The sequence below is a fragment of the Gymnoscopelus microlampas genome (assembly GCF_963454915.1).
Source record: "Gymnoscopelus microlampas genome assembly, chromosome: 13".
Classification (NCBI taxonomy): Eukaryota; Metazoa; Chordata; class Actinopteri; order Myctophiformes; family Myctophidae; genus Gymnoscopelus; species Gymnoscopelus microlampas.
This window is the reverse complement of record NC_139950.1, coordinates 28,244,903-28,263,633: the sequence shown is the minus strand read 5'-3', so window position 1 is coordinate 28,263,633 and position 18,731 is coordinate 28,244,903. Positions and strand designations below refer to the sequence as shown.

The 18,731-nt window shown below is 39.6% G+C and overlaps 1 protein-coding gene across 1 annotated transcript; it reads left to right on the top strand.

The window, feature by feature from the left end:
* The first annotated feature begins 2,838 nt into the window (after window positions 1–2,838).
* pnpt1 (polyribonucleotide nucleotidyltransferase 1) lies at window positions 2,839–18,668 on the top strand. Its single transcript, XM_084075503.1, has 28 exons — window positions 2,839–3,056; window positions 4,140–4,200; window positions 5,183–5,257; window positions 6,112–6,217; window positions 7,750–7,799; window positions 7,992–8,055; window positions 8,147–8,194; window positions 8,383–8,496; window positions 8,630–8,816; window positions 9,280–9,331; window positions 10,276–10,333; window positions 10,742–10,838; window positions 11,036–11,138; window positions 12,004–12,074; window positions 12,394–12,430; window positions 12,561–12,627; window positions 12,761–12,850; window positions 13,105–13,158; window positions 13,413–13,522; window positions 13,737–13,808; window positions 14,073–14,136; window positions 14,449–14,532; window positions 14,778–14,861; window positions 15,057–15,163; window positions 15,415–15,470; window positions 15,854–15,932; window positions 16,241–16,288; window positions 16,413–18,668. The coding sequence occupies exons 1-28, from the start codon at window positions 2,941–2,943 to the stop codon at window positions 16,566–16,568; spliced, it is 2,310 nt and encodes a 769-aa protein (XP_083931629.1). The 5' UTR covers window positions 2,839–2,940; the 3' UTR covers window positions 16,569–18,668.
* The last annotated feature ends 63 nt before the right edge of the window (window positions 18,669–18,731 follow it).

Sequence of the window (18,731 nt, the reverse complement as noted above, 5' to 3'; positions counted from 1 at the left end):
GAGCTATAGCCTACTAGGCCTACATATGTACAGTACACGTTTTATTATGTTACAGCATGCACTTGCGTGCGTAATTACGCGCGTGGAAAAATCCGGCTTGATATAAATTCTAATAAATTCATGACTGATACCAAATGAAAATATAAACTTGACAGACCATATACACATTAAAATTATAAGAATTCAAGTACAATTGCCAGAGATGTGGTCTAATGAAATCTCAACTGTTCTGTCCGAATGCGCAAAATATGATGCTACAATTATTATGAGTGACCCCTTGGGCCAGAAAAAGTAACTAGATTTGTCGCTAGAAGCTTTTCACTAAATAAGTCGCTGGGGGGGTCTGGAAAGAAGTTAAATCTAGCGACAAAATCGCTAAGTTGGCAACACTGAGCAGTGAGTGTGTCCAGTCCTACTACAACAGCACTACAAGGGACACTCCAATATAAACTAAAGTTGCAGTGGGGATATCATTAGGCTACATTAAAGGCAGCTGTGCATCATTGTTCAAATAAGCAACACATTTAACATAAGCCCAGATGATTCCAGCCAGGAGGAAAGAACTGGAGAGTAGGAGATGGGAGAGAGAGAAGGTATCAAATGCTTTTTCTTTTCTTTATTTTTTTGCGTCTTTGCGCAGCCCGCACCATCCCGCCCCATGATAATTGCCTCTGATCTCTTGACTCTCCCGCTCGCCCCGCGGTCCAACCCGCGGGCAACGGGTCAGCCCGCGCATCACTCGTGCTGAGGAACACCTCGGTATATGGCGCAGGGTGGATGGAGGTCCCAACTTCGCTGCTGACGGCCCCAACGGCGGTCTCACCCTTGGCCAAAGTCAAGTCGGGATGGTGGGTCGTTTGAAAACTATGGAAAGTACATCCACTCTGACAGTTAGAATATGTCTAAGTGATGACATGTCGAAATGGCGACATGTGGAATTGCCGACATGTCGGAAAGGCGCCATGTCGGAAAGCCGGACTGTCAGACAGTCATGGTGCCATGTCCCCCCGGTTTATTGGCGTGTTCTATTTTCTTTTTTACATTGCCAACTCTCACATGTACATAAACGTTCAAATTTCAAATATAAAGTGCTTACCCCCGAGCCACGGATGTTACCTCACGATCCGGACCACGATAAGTACCCTTATCTTCCGTAATGTTAAATAAAAAGCATTTTAATCCGATCGCCGGCTATTTTCTCCAAATTGTCTCCAATACTTTCAACCATGCGACACTAATGGTTGGGAGGTGTATTGCACTCTGATACATTACAAAAAAAAGAAAAAATAAAATGGCCGGCGATGGGATTAAAATACTTTTTATAGAACAATACGGGAGATACGGGTACTTATCGCGGTCCGGATCGCCTTGTAACATCCGTGGCTCGGGGGTAAGCACTTTATATTTGAAATTTGAACGTTTATGTACATGTGAGAGTTGAACACGCCGATAAACCTGGGGTACATGGCACCATGTCATGTGAACCTGGCTAGTCTCAACTCAACTTTCCAAGTTCGAATTCTATAGGTAGATTTTTTTCTGTTTTCCTATTCCGTAATATTGCTATAAATTTTTCATGCTGCAACTAAATAATATAAATATAGGCCTAACACACATTTAGGATGAAAAAACGCATGTCTAAATGAAAAGAAGAGAATCACGTAGGCCTATATCTGCCCGTCCGTCCGTCCGATAGATCTGTCTGTCTTCTTTTTGACGTAACCATGGTAAATATACAGCTTGCATAATGTTAATAGCCAAATATAATAATATAGCCGATCATAATTATGTTTATGTTATAACCGTGTAGCCGACAGTAGCCTATAATATATTTATATTATCTATCTATCTATCTATCTATCTATCTATATGTCCATCTGTCTAACATTGATGTAGCCATAGTAATGTTATAACCATGTAGCCTACGGTATAATAAAATTATATTGAATTATATATATATATATATATATATATATATATATATATATATATATATATATATACACACACACACACAAACACACACTTTTATTTTTAAGTCCTAAATCTACTTCCGCTTCTGGTCTAGTCTTTACAGTATCTTTGAAATTAAGATCGAGAAATGAAAGAATGAAAAAGCAAAACCCTGTTTTCTTAGGTTTCATTTTTTATTTTTTATTGAAGAATGAAAAATGAAAGACGGGAGCGAAACGAACGTAACTTGTGTTAAAATGAAGAATGAAAAATGAAACACGGGAGCGAACCGAACGGGAGCGAAAGAACCGACACGACCCTAAATGAAAAATGAAAAATGAAAAACGAGCGCAACGGGCGGTTTTCTGTTTGTGGTTTTCAAAAGAAAATCCAACTGCCAGAACGTACACGGACCATAAAGCGGAACTATCGTGAGGACGATGAGTGGGGATAATTTTTGAAGGTGCACACATGCGTCATCCAATCCGCATCCAATCAGAGGACCAGCTTTTCGTTGCACCAAAGATGGTTAATTTATAAAGATACACTATCCCAAGTTGATTTTCTCCTGATTTTTCTCTGGAAAAAAAACTATATCAGTATGTAAATCTTGTGAATATTGCGTGGCTTGTGACGATCGGGTCAAATATTTAGTTAAGTGACCATGAGGCTAAAGAATGGTTCAGAAGCTGTGTTCATTCACGTTCACTCTCCCACTGGAATGAATCATTGGGTTAAAGAGAGAGAATGCAGACTCCAACCTGCTTCCGGTCTCCTAAAAAGGCGTCCGCCTACTTCACATAGATACATGAAGTAAACCGGAGATGATGCTCTTGCTTTTTTTAATCTTTGGTTGTACTTCCGCACATTTGACATCAGATGAACTGGAAGTGTCATGGAAGCCGCCATGCGCACCAATACCATCTAAAGGCAAACTGTTCCCTAGAAGAATATTTTTCATTTGTATTTTTGTTTTAAATAGATATTATGCATTTGCTGCGACTCGGGCCGTCGCTGGCCCGTTTAGGTGTCCGTTTATGTCACCAGAGTGTGTACAGCAGCCATGGAACTCTTCGAAAAGTCGTGGTGGACTTGGGAGAAAAGTGAGTTGACATTATTATCATCTTCCATGGTCAATTTAGCCGGGGACCCCCTGGTACCCCCTCAAGGACCCATGGGGGTCCCCGAACCCCACTTTAAGAACCAGTGATGTACATGTAGGAGCTTTGCTTGTCAGGGTTTCTTTGCCTGCTGTCAAAGTGCTTCTTTCACAATACTGTACACCAGGGGTCTTCAACCTTTTTCAGACCAAGGACCCCTTAGCTGAGAGAGAGATGAAGCAGGGACCCCCCCCCCCTTACATGTTGTATAAAATAATTTTGTGGATTTAACTTTTTCATAGATTTCATAAATAGCTTCATAGACTTGTTTGACAGCACTCAACTCATTGTTGAGTGAATTAATGTTTTTTGGTTTGTTGACTTAGATTAATGTTAACATGTATTTTCAGACATTTTAACCATTTAAATCCTCAATACTTAGTAAACTTGACTTTTGACTCTGTACTTAGTTTGCTCCTTTTTCCCTCTACACTGCCAAAAATAGCTGATCTACAAGCTCATAACGCCTCGCAGCGTTGTGTGCTTGTAGATCTGTTATCCCCCCCCCCCCTGTATAACTCTGAGGACCCCCTGTTGAAGACCCCTGCTGTACACAGAAAAATCCTCAGTGGTAATTTAGCTCCTCTAAATGGTTCCATTTGTACACTCTCTGTGTTACAAATGGATATTTTTTGAATGGATAATTAACACTGAGTATTTTACTGGGTACTGTAGCTCAGGCTTTGTTATAAGATTGACAAGTGCTGTGTGGATGTGGATTAGCCGCAATATTTGGTGAGACGATAAACTCCCCAACATTGCAGCTGTACGGAAAGCTTGGGTTAATCTCTTTGTCTGTGTCAAGTCTATTTTTCTATGTGTTTTACTTTTAGTTTGAGTGACTGGCCGTTGAGTGATTGAAAACGAGTGCTTCCAAACTCAAACACTTCAAATCATGGCTACACAGAGTTTAATTGACAGAAGGTTGCTCGTGTCAACAATGGATCTTCTTTTAACACAGACAAAGAGGAGTGGACCTATTGCTGTGTCCGAAATGAATGTGATGTGTGGCGTTTTCTGTTTTAGGAAACTTGAGATCTCTATGGGTAAGTTTGCCAGATTTGCAGATGGAGCTGCAGTTGTCCAGGTAAAATTACTTTAATTTATTTCACATTTATTTAACCAGTATGAAACCACATTGAGACCTGTGAACTGGCCAAGAGGCAAACATATTATTACACAGCTTTGCCAGCAATACAAAATACAGGACAATAACAATAACAGACATAAAACATGATCCTGTACACCCGACTACACACCCAACTACCTACTAGGAAGCTCAAGGAAATTGAATTAAAGTAAAATTACAGAAACATTGTCTTCTTCAATATGTATTAGAATCTTCAGACTAGGTAACGTTACACTTGACAAAAACATTCGCAAACACCATTTCCTCTTCCTGATAAAAACGAATGTGAGTGTTTTTGTCTTGCATAAATACTTTATGATTAGCATTATAGTCATGCATCAATGCTATTTTTTTGTTGCCAAATTCATTTGTATGTAATAATAATAGGCCTACAACCTCTATGATACAAATAGAAACTGACCAAAAAACTTTTGTTAAAGTGTTTGTACTAAATTAATTCTGACGTGATAAATGCCAGGTCAGGCTCATTGAATGAATCCTTTGAATGCAGGATATTTACACAGCATCTCAGAATCAGAATCAGTTTTATTGTCACATCACAGGTTTACAAGGTAAAATCAGCATCTGTAGTAACTTTACCTCCTAATTGAACGAGGGCCATTTTAAAGTTCATTTATTAAAGAATCTTGACTTTACATTCAGGATGTTCATATTTAACTACAATAAGAAGAGGTGTGTTTTTAAAGCATTGTGTAATATTTGCTGTTTGTATGGTATTTTCAATGATATGCATGGTATTTCTGGTTTCTGGTTGGAGTATTGCTGTTTTGATGTTAGTTATAATTTGAGTCGGTATTTGTGTAGTACTAGTCTACTCTGTTGACCCAAACCGACCTATCAGAACTTGACTTAAGTCGACAAGATTGTTTTCTGGTTAGATTAAATATGATTCAAATGTGCTTCTCTTTTCTCTCTGCAGCTGGGTGACACCTCAGTGATGGTGACCGCTGTCAGCAAGACCAGACCATCTGCCACCCAGTTCATGCCTCTAGTGGTATGTTCACCATGCAATATTATGTTGTCCTCCATTTCAGAATGAGATCATGGACTGACTGAGTGTTGTCAATATCAATACTTTCTCTCTTTAGATAAACATTACAGTTACAGCACCAAAAGAGATCAAGAATAAAAACATCATACTATGAAAAAGAAGTCTTAAAAAGTGTAAAAAAGAGAAAAAACAACAAAACATGTCATATGTTTTTGTATGATTGAGGATGAGGATGTCAATGCTAAGTAGGGCTGCATGATATGTAAAGAATGCATCATGAGAATTTGCCTGATATTGTCATACAGTACCTGCCTTTTACAACTCTGGTTTCTGAAGTATTGCCACAACTGATGCACCCCAATCATGTAAAATCAAATGTACTTTCTGTTCACTTTTTTCACCTAAATCACTCATTTCGTTGTTTTGTTGTGTTTTCCGTTTATTTGTGGTCATCTGAATAGAATATGTCATTCAAATTGTATTTCTTATTTTTTAATTTATTTCTTAAGCATGTTTGCTTCATTTAGACAGGACAGTGTAGCGATACAAGATAAGGAAACCAAACACATTAGAGATGGATGAAATGCAACACAGGTCTCCAGCTGGAGTTGAACGTGGTTGTTGTTAGGTTGTTAGGTGGCTGCTGCACTACCTGGTTGGCTACTAATCAGCCCCTTTATCATTCTATTTGTGTGCATGGATTACATGGCGTGTGACAGTATTATAGCCCTTTGTCATGTGCCCAATGCACAAGTTTGTATAACTCTCATTAAAAGAATAAATGATATATTATGCAGTCCTAGTGCTGTGGTGCATTTAGGGAACTTATCTCTGATGATAATTGCTCTGAATAACAGGTGGATTACAGGCAGAAGGCAGCTGCTGCTGGCAGAATTCCCACAAACCACCTGAGACGAGAGATGGGCACCACCGACAATGAGATCCTCACCAGCAGACTCATTGGTATGATAATGAACAGGCTCCACAGCTTCAGCACTTGATCACAATTAATACGTGCCTGGTAATATTTGAAATGTATTATTTGATGGCAGTTTAGCAGATATCAAGGTAAAATAGTCGCAACTTGTAGCTTTAAACACAAATCGAGCTGACTTTGCCGTATGGAGTGCAATTAAGTGCACAGAAATAATTAAATCCTATCCTGTCTAGGTTAGTGCGCTGATTATGTAAACTAGACCATACCCGTAGGGGAATATGAGCACCTAACGTGTGCAGTTTGGCTTATGCACTGAGAACAGACAGTATCAGGGATCGAAAGTGAGTTTGTACTGTGTAGTGGAGTGGTTCTCAAACGTTTTTATGTCAAGGACCCCCAAATTGACACTTGTTAGCCCGCGGACCCCCATTTCAAAAGATATGCCAGGGACCCCCATAAGAGCGTTTTTTTTTTTACGGCTCTAGCAGTGAATCTCAACCATTTTAATTTCAAGGACCCCCAGTTTGACATGCATTAGGGCTATGGACCCCCATTTAATGGCATTTCTATGTCTTGGACCCCAAGTTATATAGTAACGCGCTAGTCCACGGTACATGCTCCCGTCGCGAACACACACACACACACACACACACACACACACAACGGCACATGCTCCCGTCGTCCCGTCGCAAACAAACACACACACACACACACACACACACACACACACACACACACACACACACACACAGAGATCGTACAGCGCGTTTGTTTAGATCCAAGTGATTATCAATGATAGCGGCTACACCAGGCGCGCGGATACGCGAGTCCCCCATGCGCAGACTTTTAAAATAGGACTGGATCTAAAAGTGCGTATGTGTTGTGCATCGTGTGTGTGAGAAAAGTGTGGTATGTTTCCAGAATGCACTCAGAGTGGGCGGGGTCTATGGTGTGGATGGAAGCAGGCTGAAGTTGCCATGTCGGCTTATTGTAAGCGCTGTAGTGCCAATATTGGTGGTGTTGTGTTTTGGCGTTGGTTGTGAAAGTGCAGGTGGGTGTGGGGACGCGTTGTGAGCTTGTAGATCGGCTGTTTTCCAATAGGCAAGGTATATGCGTGAAGGCGCTTCGTTTGGCCTTCTTTTCATAGACCTCGTTGCTTGTAGGGTTCGTTTGGTTTGGCCTTGTTTACTGCTTGTTTCTCTCGCGAAACCTGGCAACGACGCATGCGCAGTTTGATCAAGAGTCCACCCAACCAAGACACCACCACCACCACCACCACCGTGAGGTTACTAGAATTATAGGAGGATAGGAGGATGATCATGTACCACTAATCCCAATTATCTTAATGAGGATAAGGTCTTAATCACGGTATGTGTAAGCCGATTAACACGGCTAGTTTGTTAGTCAAACTTACCATTTATTTACGTGTTTAAACGCCTTGTTTACAGACCTCCTACGCCCTAATTGTTTTCAGTAATCAGTGAAGTTGTGTGTGTGTAAAAATGCATTTATAGTTTGGAATGCTTTAACTATCTTTTCTGTTTTTTTCTTTTTTCAGATAGGGCAATAAGACCTCTTTTCCCTGCGGGTTACTTCTATGACACCCAGGTCAGTTTTAGAGAAACCACATTTAATTGGTAGTACATTTTCCTGATTCGATGTCCCTTCTTTGAAATAAGTGTGGAGCAACCATTTACATTTCTTCATTTGAGAATGCATATTTTGATCAATTGACACATAGTATCAATTATCCTTTATGCAGAGACAGAAACACAGTATTGTTATTCTTCTACACTGCAGGTTCTGTGTAACCTGCTGGCTGTGGACGGCATCAATGATCCAGATGTTTTGGCCATTAATGGAGGTGAGTCCAGTCTCAGCTGTCCATGTCTTTGAAGTAATAGTAGTATGCTGTGCTGTTTTTATGCTAAAATTAACCTTCTGTTTCCTAACAGCTTCTGCAGCTCTGGCCCTCTCTGACATCCCCTGGAATGGACCAATTGGTGAGGAACAGAGTCAGATATTGTTGATAATGTATAAAACTTAACGTTCAACGTTGTCTTCATAGCATCTGTCGAGTATCTGTCAAATAGTAATGAATTCACCCCATGCATAGTTAATACATTTCCTGCTTCGGACAGTAATTGTGTGTGTGTGTGTGTGTGTGTGTGTGTGTGTGTGTGTTGTTCAGGTGCGGTGCGTGTGGGCCTAATAGATGGAGAGTTTTTGGTCAACCCCACAAGGAAAGAGATGACTTCCAGCATTCTCAACCTTGTGGTAGCTGGATCCCCTGGCAGTCAAGTTGGTGAGTCAGTACACAGATCTAATTACCGATACTTCTGTTTCCATTTGATCAGAGACTGGATATGACAGGAGTGTGCATTTTGTGCATGTTGAGACGGCACCAGTAAAATGGTTTTGTATGTCTGTCCTGCCAGTGATGATTGAGGCTTCAGGGGAAAATGTCCTGCAGCAGGACTTCTGCCATGCTGTGAAGGTGGGCGTCAAACACACCCAGCAGATCATACATGCCATCCAGCAGCTGGCACGAGAGCAGAAAGTCCCTAAGCGCACACCGGTCAAGATCTTCTCCCCCCCGGCTGACATGGTGGAACACGCACGCCAGTAAGACTGTTGTTTTACCCACACAGACTATTGGCACTGTTGACAGGGGCACAGGATGGTGGAAAGGGTTGTGGGGTTAGTTTGGGAAAACTAGGTGTATTGGGTGATTAAATGTTAAACTTTATATCATCCCAAGACTTCTAGATTTACTGAGTAGGTTAAATCAGTTCCATCAAACTGTCTTAAAGTCACAGCAAAAATATGTTCCCAAATTGTTTAAATTATAGGGTTAAGAGGATTCATTTAAGATGCATTAGATTTTTACCACCAGTACCTGATGGTGGACCAGCCACAAGACATGTTACTTTATAAGCTTAATCAAGGGACAGGGCACGTAAGCAGTGTTTCTATTTTCAGATATTTAAAAAATAGCCAAGGTCAGCATTCAGTGGTAGAAAACTCAAAACTAGCCCTTTTTGTCTAGTAATACTACAACTTTTTCTTCTTTTCTTTTATCTTACAGGTTAGCCTCTGAAAGGATCTATGCTGTTTTTACTAATTACACCCATGACAAGGTGAGTAATTCTTTAACATTTGAAAGTGAACTCTTATACCACGACTTGTTGAATATTTTTGCCATTGTATGATATCCTTTGGAAAAAATAAGAACTAGAAGAGCGCAGGTCTTCACCAGGCCGAGTTGCATACCCAAGGCCCGAAAAATGTTGGAAGTCCGTCATAGCCACTAGGAACAAAATATGAAACGTCTGACTGATACATCTTGATCAAAATGGTAAATGGTGCATTTATATAGCGCTTTTATCCAAAGCCACTGCCGCCTTTTAAAGAAAAGGCAAAATGGCGGACAATGTAGTCTGGCACAAATGGGTACGGCCTATATAGGGAGTTGCATCATGAGCTGAGGAATCCAGGGAAATGAGGCCAATTTAAAAGAATCGGTGTGGCCGTTCTTAGTGTTTTTTCAAAGTTTCACGGCATTTGGATGCTGCGTTCATGATTGCCACAAATGCCAATTTGAATGGAATCGGATACATCTGACAGATACATCTTGATCAAATGCCTACTAATTTAGTAAGAGTAGTAGCAAAGTGTGTTTTGCAAATAAAAAAGGGCAAACGAAAAATGTTGTCAGGCAGAAATGGGCCTATATAGGGAGTTGCGGCGTGATCCAAGGAATCCAGGAGAAAGAACATTTTGACTATACGAGCTCCAGTTCAAGAGTTAAGAGGCCAAAACGCGAAGCCTGTTAAATGTAAGGCAGAGGTTCTTCCTTGGCCTACTGGGAGTGTGAGTTAAAATCTTCACGCTGATCAGTCCAGCGGTACCTGAGAATAGCTGCCTTCAGATACATGGATGGACAAACAGGACCAAAAAGTAAAACATTCAGCCATCCAGCCTGGAGGAGACAATAACCATCAAAACAGATTTTTAGAGTGTTATTTAGGTCTGATGATTACATTTGTGATTTAAATGACTAACTTCTCTCTCCTCTTGTCAGCTTTCTAGAGATGATGCCATTAACAAAATTCGACTTGAAACAGACGAAGAGCTAAAAGGTAAAATTTGATTAATTAAACAATCTCAATGTCTCCTACTCAGAATTCTGTAATAGATTAAATCACAATGAGCGGAATTCACCTCATTGTTTTCACTCTATTTCATAAAACGATGTATACCTGTAAGACCTTTTCTGCTAAATTAAGATAACTGTCAGATTTAGTTTCTCAACGGTTGCAGAGTATCCTTCAAGGCAGAGTTGTCAAACAAATGTTATGTTGTTGGCTGTATCCGTCAAAATGTGACGTTGTGTGAAAATGTCTCCAGAGTGCCCTCTAGTTTACACTAATTCCAAACACATCTTCAACTGTGTTTGGAATCAGCCACGGCTGGTAGTTTAAGGTGTTTGATTTCTAGGTTCCAGAGCATATAATCTAATCGGCATGCATCTCCTTTGTGATGTGCAGAGAGATTCCCTCAGGCAGAGCCCTTTGAGTACATTGAATCCTTCAACACAGTGTCCAAAGAAGTCTTCCGAAATCTGGTGCTCAACGAGTACAGGAGGTAAGGGCAAGGCTAGTACAAGCCAATGTAGATAACAGATAGTCATTAGATGTTCTTTTACCTCTGTGCAAACAATGGGCAGAAAGTGGTTGGAGACCTCAATGTTTAATCCATCTCTTGATAGAAAGATAGCGAGTCATCATGGCATGAAAATGTGCTTAAGTACTGGTATGTGCGTGCGTGCGTGCATGTGTTAGGTGTGATGGGAGAGATCTGACTTCTTTGAGGGACATCTCCTGTGAAGTGGACATCTTTAAGCCACTCCATGGCTCAGCTGTCTTTCAGAGAGGACAAACACAGGTACATGCAAGTACAAAGCTTGATGAACCCCCCCAAGTCCCAAGAAACATTTACAACATGAGAGTTCCACTGATCATGAAACTTAAAGAGAACATGAAACACTAGAGTATATTCACATTGTTAAAATATTGGTCTTGATTGATAGCATCATTTCAACCAGGGTGATGACAAATGGCATGAAATATTGAATGTAGGGAAAAGAGGGTTTTTGTGGTGCAACTGCGGTCAACAGAGCCTGGCACTGGCAGTGCTAGAATAGTCTGTTGTGTGGAAAGCTTTTTGTTCTATAGTGGTGAGGGCAGATGGAAGTAAATGATCTTATGATCTTTATCTGGTAAATATGTTGTTTATGATAACTGATTTGTAATTAATTTAATACCTAAAGGGTAGTCAAATGCTGCCTTCTGTACAAGTTTTCAAATAAGAGTTCAACCTATGATTCTCACAATGGCAAAATGGCAGTATTAAATGTCTTTCACAAATGTTTTAAAATATGGTTTTCTATATATTTATGAATATAGGTGTTATATTGTACAGTACATGGTATACAATATATAATTTTCTGATATCTTATTGTATTATGATAAATTATTGACTGATATAATGCTAAAATGTCCACTAACTAGTAACTATAATTTACAGTGTAAAGAAAACCCAAATCATCTCACTAATCTGTTACTTCCCCTTTAACCTATATTGATTACAATTAATCAGATTTACTCGTAGGATCTAGCAACGGCCTTGCAGTTATCAATACAGAGTCACGATCTTGTCATGAAAAGGGGTGTAGAGACAGCAAAGGATGCAGACAAACCTCCACCAAGAACAAAAAACGTATAAATCCTGACATTCTCTTGTTGTGTAGGTGCTGTGCAGTGTAACATTTGATTCTTTGGAATCCAGCATTAAAACGGATATCATCACCACAGCTCTAAGGTAAAGTTATACAACATGCTTCAAATCATATTAAAAGTCTTCCAAGCAATTTTCTGTAAAATGTGTTGGTGACTAATACTAACTACTAAGGGTTATTTTATTCAGCTTGGATTTGCAAATTTGGTGGGGTTACTTAAAAAGGACATATCAGATAGTGTTATTATCAGACAATTCAAATATAGTGCTTTACTTTAATTACCTAAACATCCTTGTATTTATTCTATGAACAGCAAGCCCTGACATATAACACATTGGAGAAACAATTAAAATGTCTTTTTAAATTCTGTCACCTATGCCTGCTATTTTATTTCTTCTACAGTGGCATCAAAGACAAGAACTTCATGCTCCATTATGAAGTGAGTAGGACAACCTTGTTTTTCTTATGCACTGTCACATTTTCTTATTTTTAATAAGAACTTAGTTACTGTATGATCCCACATAAATTATGAAATCAGCTGAAATTTCCCTTTATTCTGCTGATTTCAGTTCCCTCCATATGCTACCAATGAGATAGGCAAGGTGGGGGGAATTAACAGGAGAGAGCTTGGACATGGTTTGTGTTTGTTCAACTTGTTAAACGTTTTCTTCTGTTTGTGTTTCATATTATCCACCCAGACATTATTTATACAACACCTGGGCTCTTTGATATATTGTTTGTGTTTGCATTTGTTCGTTCTTCTTCTCAGGGGCCCTGGCAGAGAAGTCGCTGAGATCAGTAATTCCAAAAGACTTCCCTTTCACTATCAGGGTGACTGCCGAGGTGTTGGAGTCAAATGGTGAGTTGGAGACCTGCCTCCTGGACATGAGAGCAGAGTTTTCCAACTGTGTAATCCAACTGTCCCTGTGGGATTTCATACAGTATACGACTCTGCATCTTTCTCTCTTCCATTATCCGTTTTCTCCATCTTATCTTTTGACCCCCCCCCCCCCCCCCCCCCACACACACACACACACACACATACCTATGGCTATTTTTTTCTTTCTTTCCATCCTGCCATTACTCCATCTCTTCCTCTTGTCTTCCCCTCAGGGTCTTCGTCGATGGCCTCAGCATGTGGAGGCAGCTTGGCTCTGATGGATGCAGGTATAGAGGCAATGATGCACTGATACAAGTATTGACATACAGTACTGAGAACACAGTGAAATCCTCTGTGTTAGCTTAATTCTAAGATATTTTTACACTCAGCTGAGTTTTCTATACTGAACTACTGACTAATATCTTATACGTTATCATTCAAAGCATAAAAGTTATGTTTTTGCATTAAATTTAGTCTATTGCAGTGAGGTATACATAACTAAAGCTTCTGGTGGATAAAATGCTGTATTGTATGTCTCCAGGTGTGCCCATATCCTCTGCTGTGGCAGGTGTAGCCATTGGCCTCATCTCTAAACCCAACCCAGACAAACCTTCTGAGATCAAAGACTACAGATTACTCACTGACATTCTGGTACACATGGTTTGGCTGGGATCATGCCCATGTACATGTTTTGAAATGGCAGAAAGACTAATTCATTTTTGAAGTTTGTATACAGTATATTCAAATTAAGCTCTTTGTTGCAGTAGTTTCCCCAAAATCTAGGGGAAGGGGTGCTACTGCAACTGAAACCAACTTCCATTCTGAGGTTTTCTGAATATGGGTTGATTATTTATTTTAAAAACAGGGAATAGAGGATTACCTTGGAGACATGGACTTCAAATTGTCTGGAACAAGCAAAGGCATCAATGCCTTACAGGTACTGTGTGTGTGTGTGTGTGTGTGTGTGTGTGTGTGTGTGTGTGTGTGTGTGTGTGTGTGTGTGTGTGTGTGTGTGTGTGTGTGTGTGTGTGTGTGTGTGTGTGTGTGTGTGTGTGTGTGTGTGTGTGTGTGTGTGTGTGACTCATAGCATCATTACTACTGTATGCTCTCAGAAAATGCAAATTCAAGACTTGAATTAGTTATTCCACTAGCCCATCTTTATGTATGATTTGTTGATTTCATTCTTACGTCTAACTTTTAGGCTGATGTAAAGATTCCAGGCTTGCCTCTGAAAGTAGTCATGGAGGCAATCCAGCAGGCCACAGGTAAGCACCAATGGCAGTTAAACTTTGAACGGTCAGGGTAGGTGAGTCATTATAGCGAGGGGTGTATATTAGAATTTGATCAGTATTGATATTTTTTCTTATTGTGTGTGCACTTTTAATATATTTGAATTATGCATTAAACAAAGTTGTGTAATTTAAATAATTTAGCTATAGAATCGTTAAGTTTCACACAGGTGAAACTGAAGTTATTTGTATTTTCCTAAACTATCGGCTAGTGTTATCAGCTGAATCTATGACCATATGTAATCTTTGTCCCTAATTGTCATCTGTATCAAACTGACCATGCTCCAGTTGCAAAGAGGGACATCCTAGCAATCATGAATAGAACTATATCCAACCCCAGGGCTAACCGGAAGGAAAATGGACCTCTTGTTGGTAAGCCGTATGTGTATTTGCTTGCACGCGTGCTACATTGTGTGCTATGATATGCTCCGACTGTATGGTTTTGTTGAGACAAACCAATAGGTGCATACCCAGGGCATCTTGTTGAGCACCCCTTTTCCAAAGTATGTTGTCAAAAATCCAACCAGCCCGGTTAAAAATTGAAAGATTTTTTTATTCCTTCGATTGTATTTTTATTCTGTTCTGGTGTGTTTGGCTCTTTTTATTATTTTCTGTAGAGAATGTTCGGGTGCCGGTCTCCAGAAGAGCACGCTTTGTTGGCCCAGGGGGCTATAATCTCCGCAGACTACAAGCTGAAACAGGTAACACTCAGCACTAATTTAGGAATCAGCCAGTACTTTTGAAGCTAATTGTGTTGCATGTAAATAAGCCAATGCCCAATATGTTTTATAGCGCTGTAAAATTGTAACAGATTTTCCAGGTGATAGAATATGCCAATATAAAATACATTTTATAGCCACTGTAACATTATAACAAATATCTTTTTCATTGTCCAGGTGTTACAATAAGCCAAGTGGACGAGGAAACTTTCTCTGTTTTTGCTCCAACGCCAGGAGCCATGAATGAAGCTCAGGAATTTATCAACGAGATCTGCAAAGATGATGTGAGTCTGCGCAGGAGCAAAAAGCCAGGGACCCCTGGCTGATTATAAATGCCTTAGTTTAACACTAAAAACAACAATAGAAAGCTCCTGGAGTTAAGGTTTGGTGGTATACACTGCTAACAAAACCTTGTCAGTGCTTCTATGTTGGAAAAGACATAGCTGTACAAAACATTTCCTCTGATGGGTCATCAGTCTATTGACCTGAACATGTATGTGTGCACATGCCATGCATGCGTGTGTTTCTTTTGCAGCAAGATCTTCAGCTAGAGTTTGGTGCTGTCTACACTGCCACCATCATGGAAATAAGGTAAACTAAGCATTGCATTATGTACAGTGGTTTAGCTCTCATAACTCTAACCCTGATCAGTAATTTGTAAAATGTGTGCTTATAAAAAATATATATTTATACATATTTTATGTATCCACAAAGTGTGGACTCAACCAGGTGTAAAATAATTTGCCCTGATGAAAAATACTGCAAGATTGATGAATACTGAAAAATGTGTACTGTACTGTAAATCCTCCTTACAATTTACACAGTTTTGTTTTGCTCACTTCCACAAATGAGAGCCATTGTTGATTCAAGTTTGCAGCAGTGAGATACAATTTCCTATTCAGTATCATCTTTGCAAATGACATCACAGTTATCACACTGTATTTAAACAGTTCCTCTCTCCCCTCTACTTCCAGGGACATTGGTGTGATGGTGAAACTCTATCCTAATATGAGTGCTGTCTTGCTCCACAACTCCCAGTTGGACAACAAACGGGTTAGAAAATCTGTGTGTCTGTGACGGTGCTAGGTGCATTGCCTATGTGGCAAAAACACCTGTCATATAATAAATGGGTCAAAACAAACTAGATGGAGTGTGTGTGTGTGTGTGTGTGTGTGTGTGCGCGCGCCCGTGGAATATGAACTAGGTAAATAAATCACACTCTGCTTTATAACTTTGTTTATTTTAGTGAGATTGCAATAGATTCTCTGTTTGTTTAGTTTTTTCACAATATTCATTTCTGTTGTTGAGGTCTGAGCATAGCATTTAACCTTATTTAACCTATGCCTTTTGTCTTCTTTTAGATTAAACATCCAAGTGCTTTGGGTTTAGAAGTTGGACAACAAATACAGGTATGTCATCAGTCACTTAAAAAAGTGCCCAATAAGTATAACTTCTTGACTTCAACTATTTAACCACCTATTTCCCATTATTTTTGTGTGAACTACATCTCTCTACCTGGACCACTGCCGACAGGTCAAGTACTTTGGACGAGACCCAACAGATGGCAGAATGAGGCTTTCGCGGAAGGTACTCCAGTCTCCTGCAGCAACTGTCGTCAAGACACTGAATGAGAAACAGAGCATCACCATGGGAACAGCCAATAACCAAGCAACGAGCAGCTCTTTGTGATGTGACAAACAGGTGTTTAACCAAATTCTGGCAATGGCTAAACCTTCATTCACATGGACGGGCACTGCCATGAAACTGTCCTGGTTGAATCCTGGCACAGCAGCACTACAAATAAATCCAACAGTGCTCAGAGCACATTGCAGACTGAACTGGTCTTGAACAGGCTGGTGTTTTCTGTGACTTTGTGGCTATGGACGGAACTACAGATGATCAGAACCGATACCTTTCTGATAGACATGCAATGTTGAGATTTTTTTTAGCACACTGTAGGATGAACAATTTCTCACATTGCAAGGGACTTCCCTTTTTTTTCTCACTATAGAGCTCCTGCCATGGGGGCCATTTCTACATGGACATCGTACTCTCATAATTGTATGCCCCCCTCAGTTGTTCATGTTTTTTATATTGATATAATTTCATATGCAAATACACACTCCAATTCTGCAGCATAGAACCTCTATTGTTATGTATTCTACTTGTCCAACAGAGATTCAGATCTGCAAATTGTACCGTTTTATGAAGTCCACGTTGCATGAATAGGGTTGAATTGGTATGACTCCCTTCAATTTCAATTTCTCCCTTCACTTCAATTATTACTCAGTACTCTACTCACCATCCTGAGAAATACAGTGGCTATAAAAAAATATTCACCCTGTTGACTGTTAAATGAATGCATTTATTACATCATTCTGTCACAATGTAAAGGTAATTTGAGTCATTTATCTGAAAGGAGAAATGTCAAATAGCCAATACATTTTATTTGCATACATAAACATCCCTTTGCTTCATCTGGGTTAGACTGCCCCAACATTTTTAAATATTTCATATCATAATATAATATAAAATATTTAGAAATGTCTAGTTAATATAACTATTTTTATAAAATGATGATGCTTTCTATCATGTTATGTTAGAAAGCATAATTTTATAAAAATTGTTATATTAATTATAACTAGACTAGACTAGAAGTTCTCATCACATCTAGAGTTCGGGCCACTATGTCCATATATGGACATATATTGGAGACCGACCGACTCCAAACTAGCTGTTCGTATTGCGGAGGCCCCAAGTGACTAGCAGAGTGGAAAATCGTCGGATTGGCAGTTGTGCTAAACTAGAGGTTCAGTCCGCTGTATATGTTCGATGTATATACTGTATATGTTCATCTTGTTTGACTGTGAGTCATTAAATGGTACTTATGGTGTACACTTTGAATAAAGTGTCGGCCCTCACACTTTCGTCACACCGCCGATCTGACTGACATGCCCATATATGGAGATTTCTGTATCTGTCAATCCTTGTCCATGTATGGAGATCTCATATATGGGTATGACCCCTTTGTGGGCATATATGGAGCTGACTGATTTCTTTGCACCTGAGGCCATGATGACACATTGAGGTTAGACAACATACTCCATATTTGGGCGTAGCTGCATTGGGAACTCCTTATATGGTTATGGCCGAGTCATGGTGACATGAGCTTGATGTCAGAGGTCTCTCGGTAGTCAGGAGTAGTTCACAAAAAAAAATGCTTATTATCTGTCAATTACACACCCCATGAAGCCTTGAATTCATGGAGATTTTTTGTTTTTGTCGCATTCCTGAGCCAATAATTTGATGACCGGGAGACTCAAATGCAGGTCAATTGAGTCTATTACCTGAGACACCGCTGAAAATAAGTAATTTTTTGGGTGAACTACTCCTTTAAGACAATTTTATTATAGGAAACCATAAATAAATAAGAAAATCCCATGTATGGAGTACTCTGATGTCTTAATATGACATCATAGTCTGGCCTGGAATCACAAATTTGGGCATGACTAAACATGGAACTCTTACAGTATATGGGCATAAAAGCGACACAGTGCATCTCCACAATGGCAGGATCTCCAGTGGCCACATGTCCAAATTGTCAAATAAGTTGTGCTTTTGTCTTACATTATACATTTATGATCATGACATAACAATGTGACATTATACTGTGTAGACAACAAGGTGAACACTTTTAATAATAACCACTAACCACTGTTGTACTGTACATGGTATGTCTTCTGAGCTGTCAAAATAAAATACTAGTATTTTATAAATATAATTATACATTGGTCAACAAAATAATAGTTTTTATGGTGGAATTTAAACGTTAAATGATCAGTTACAATTTGC

Excerpts from the sequence above, each read along its gene's own strand:
- pnpt1 (XM_084075503.1), top strand. The coding sequence starts at position 2,941 with ATGCATTTGCTGCGACTCGGGCCGTCGCTGGCCCGTTTAGGTGTCCGT. Across the intron at positions 13,809-14,072 it reads AAGGCATCAATGCCTTACAG|GCTGATGTAAAGATTCCAGG; the intron begins GTACTGTGTGTG and ends TCTAACTTTTAG. Across the intron at positions 15,164-15,414 it reads ACGAGATCTGCAAAGATGAT|CAAGATCTTCAGCTAGAGTT; the intron begins GTGAGTCTGCGC and ends TTTCTTTTGCAG.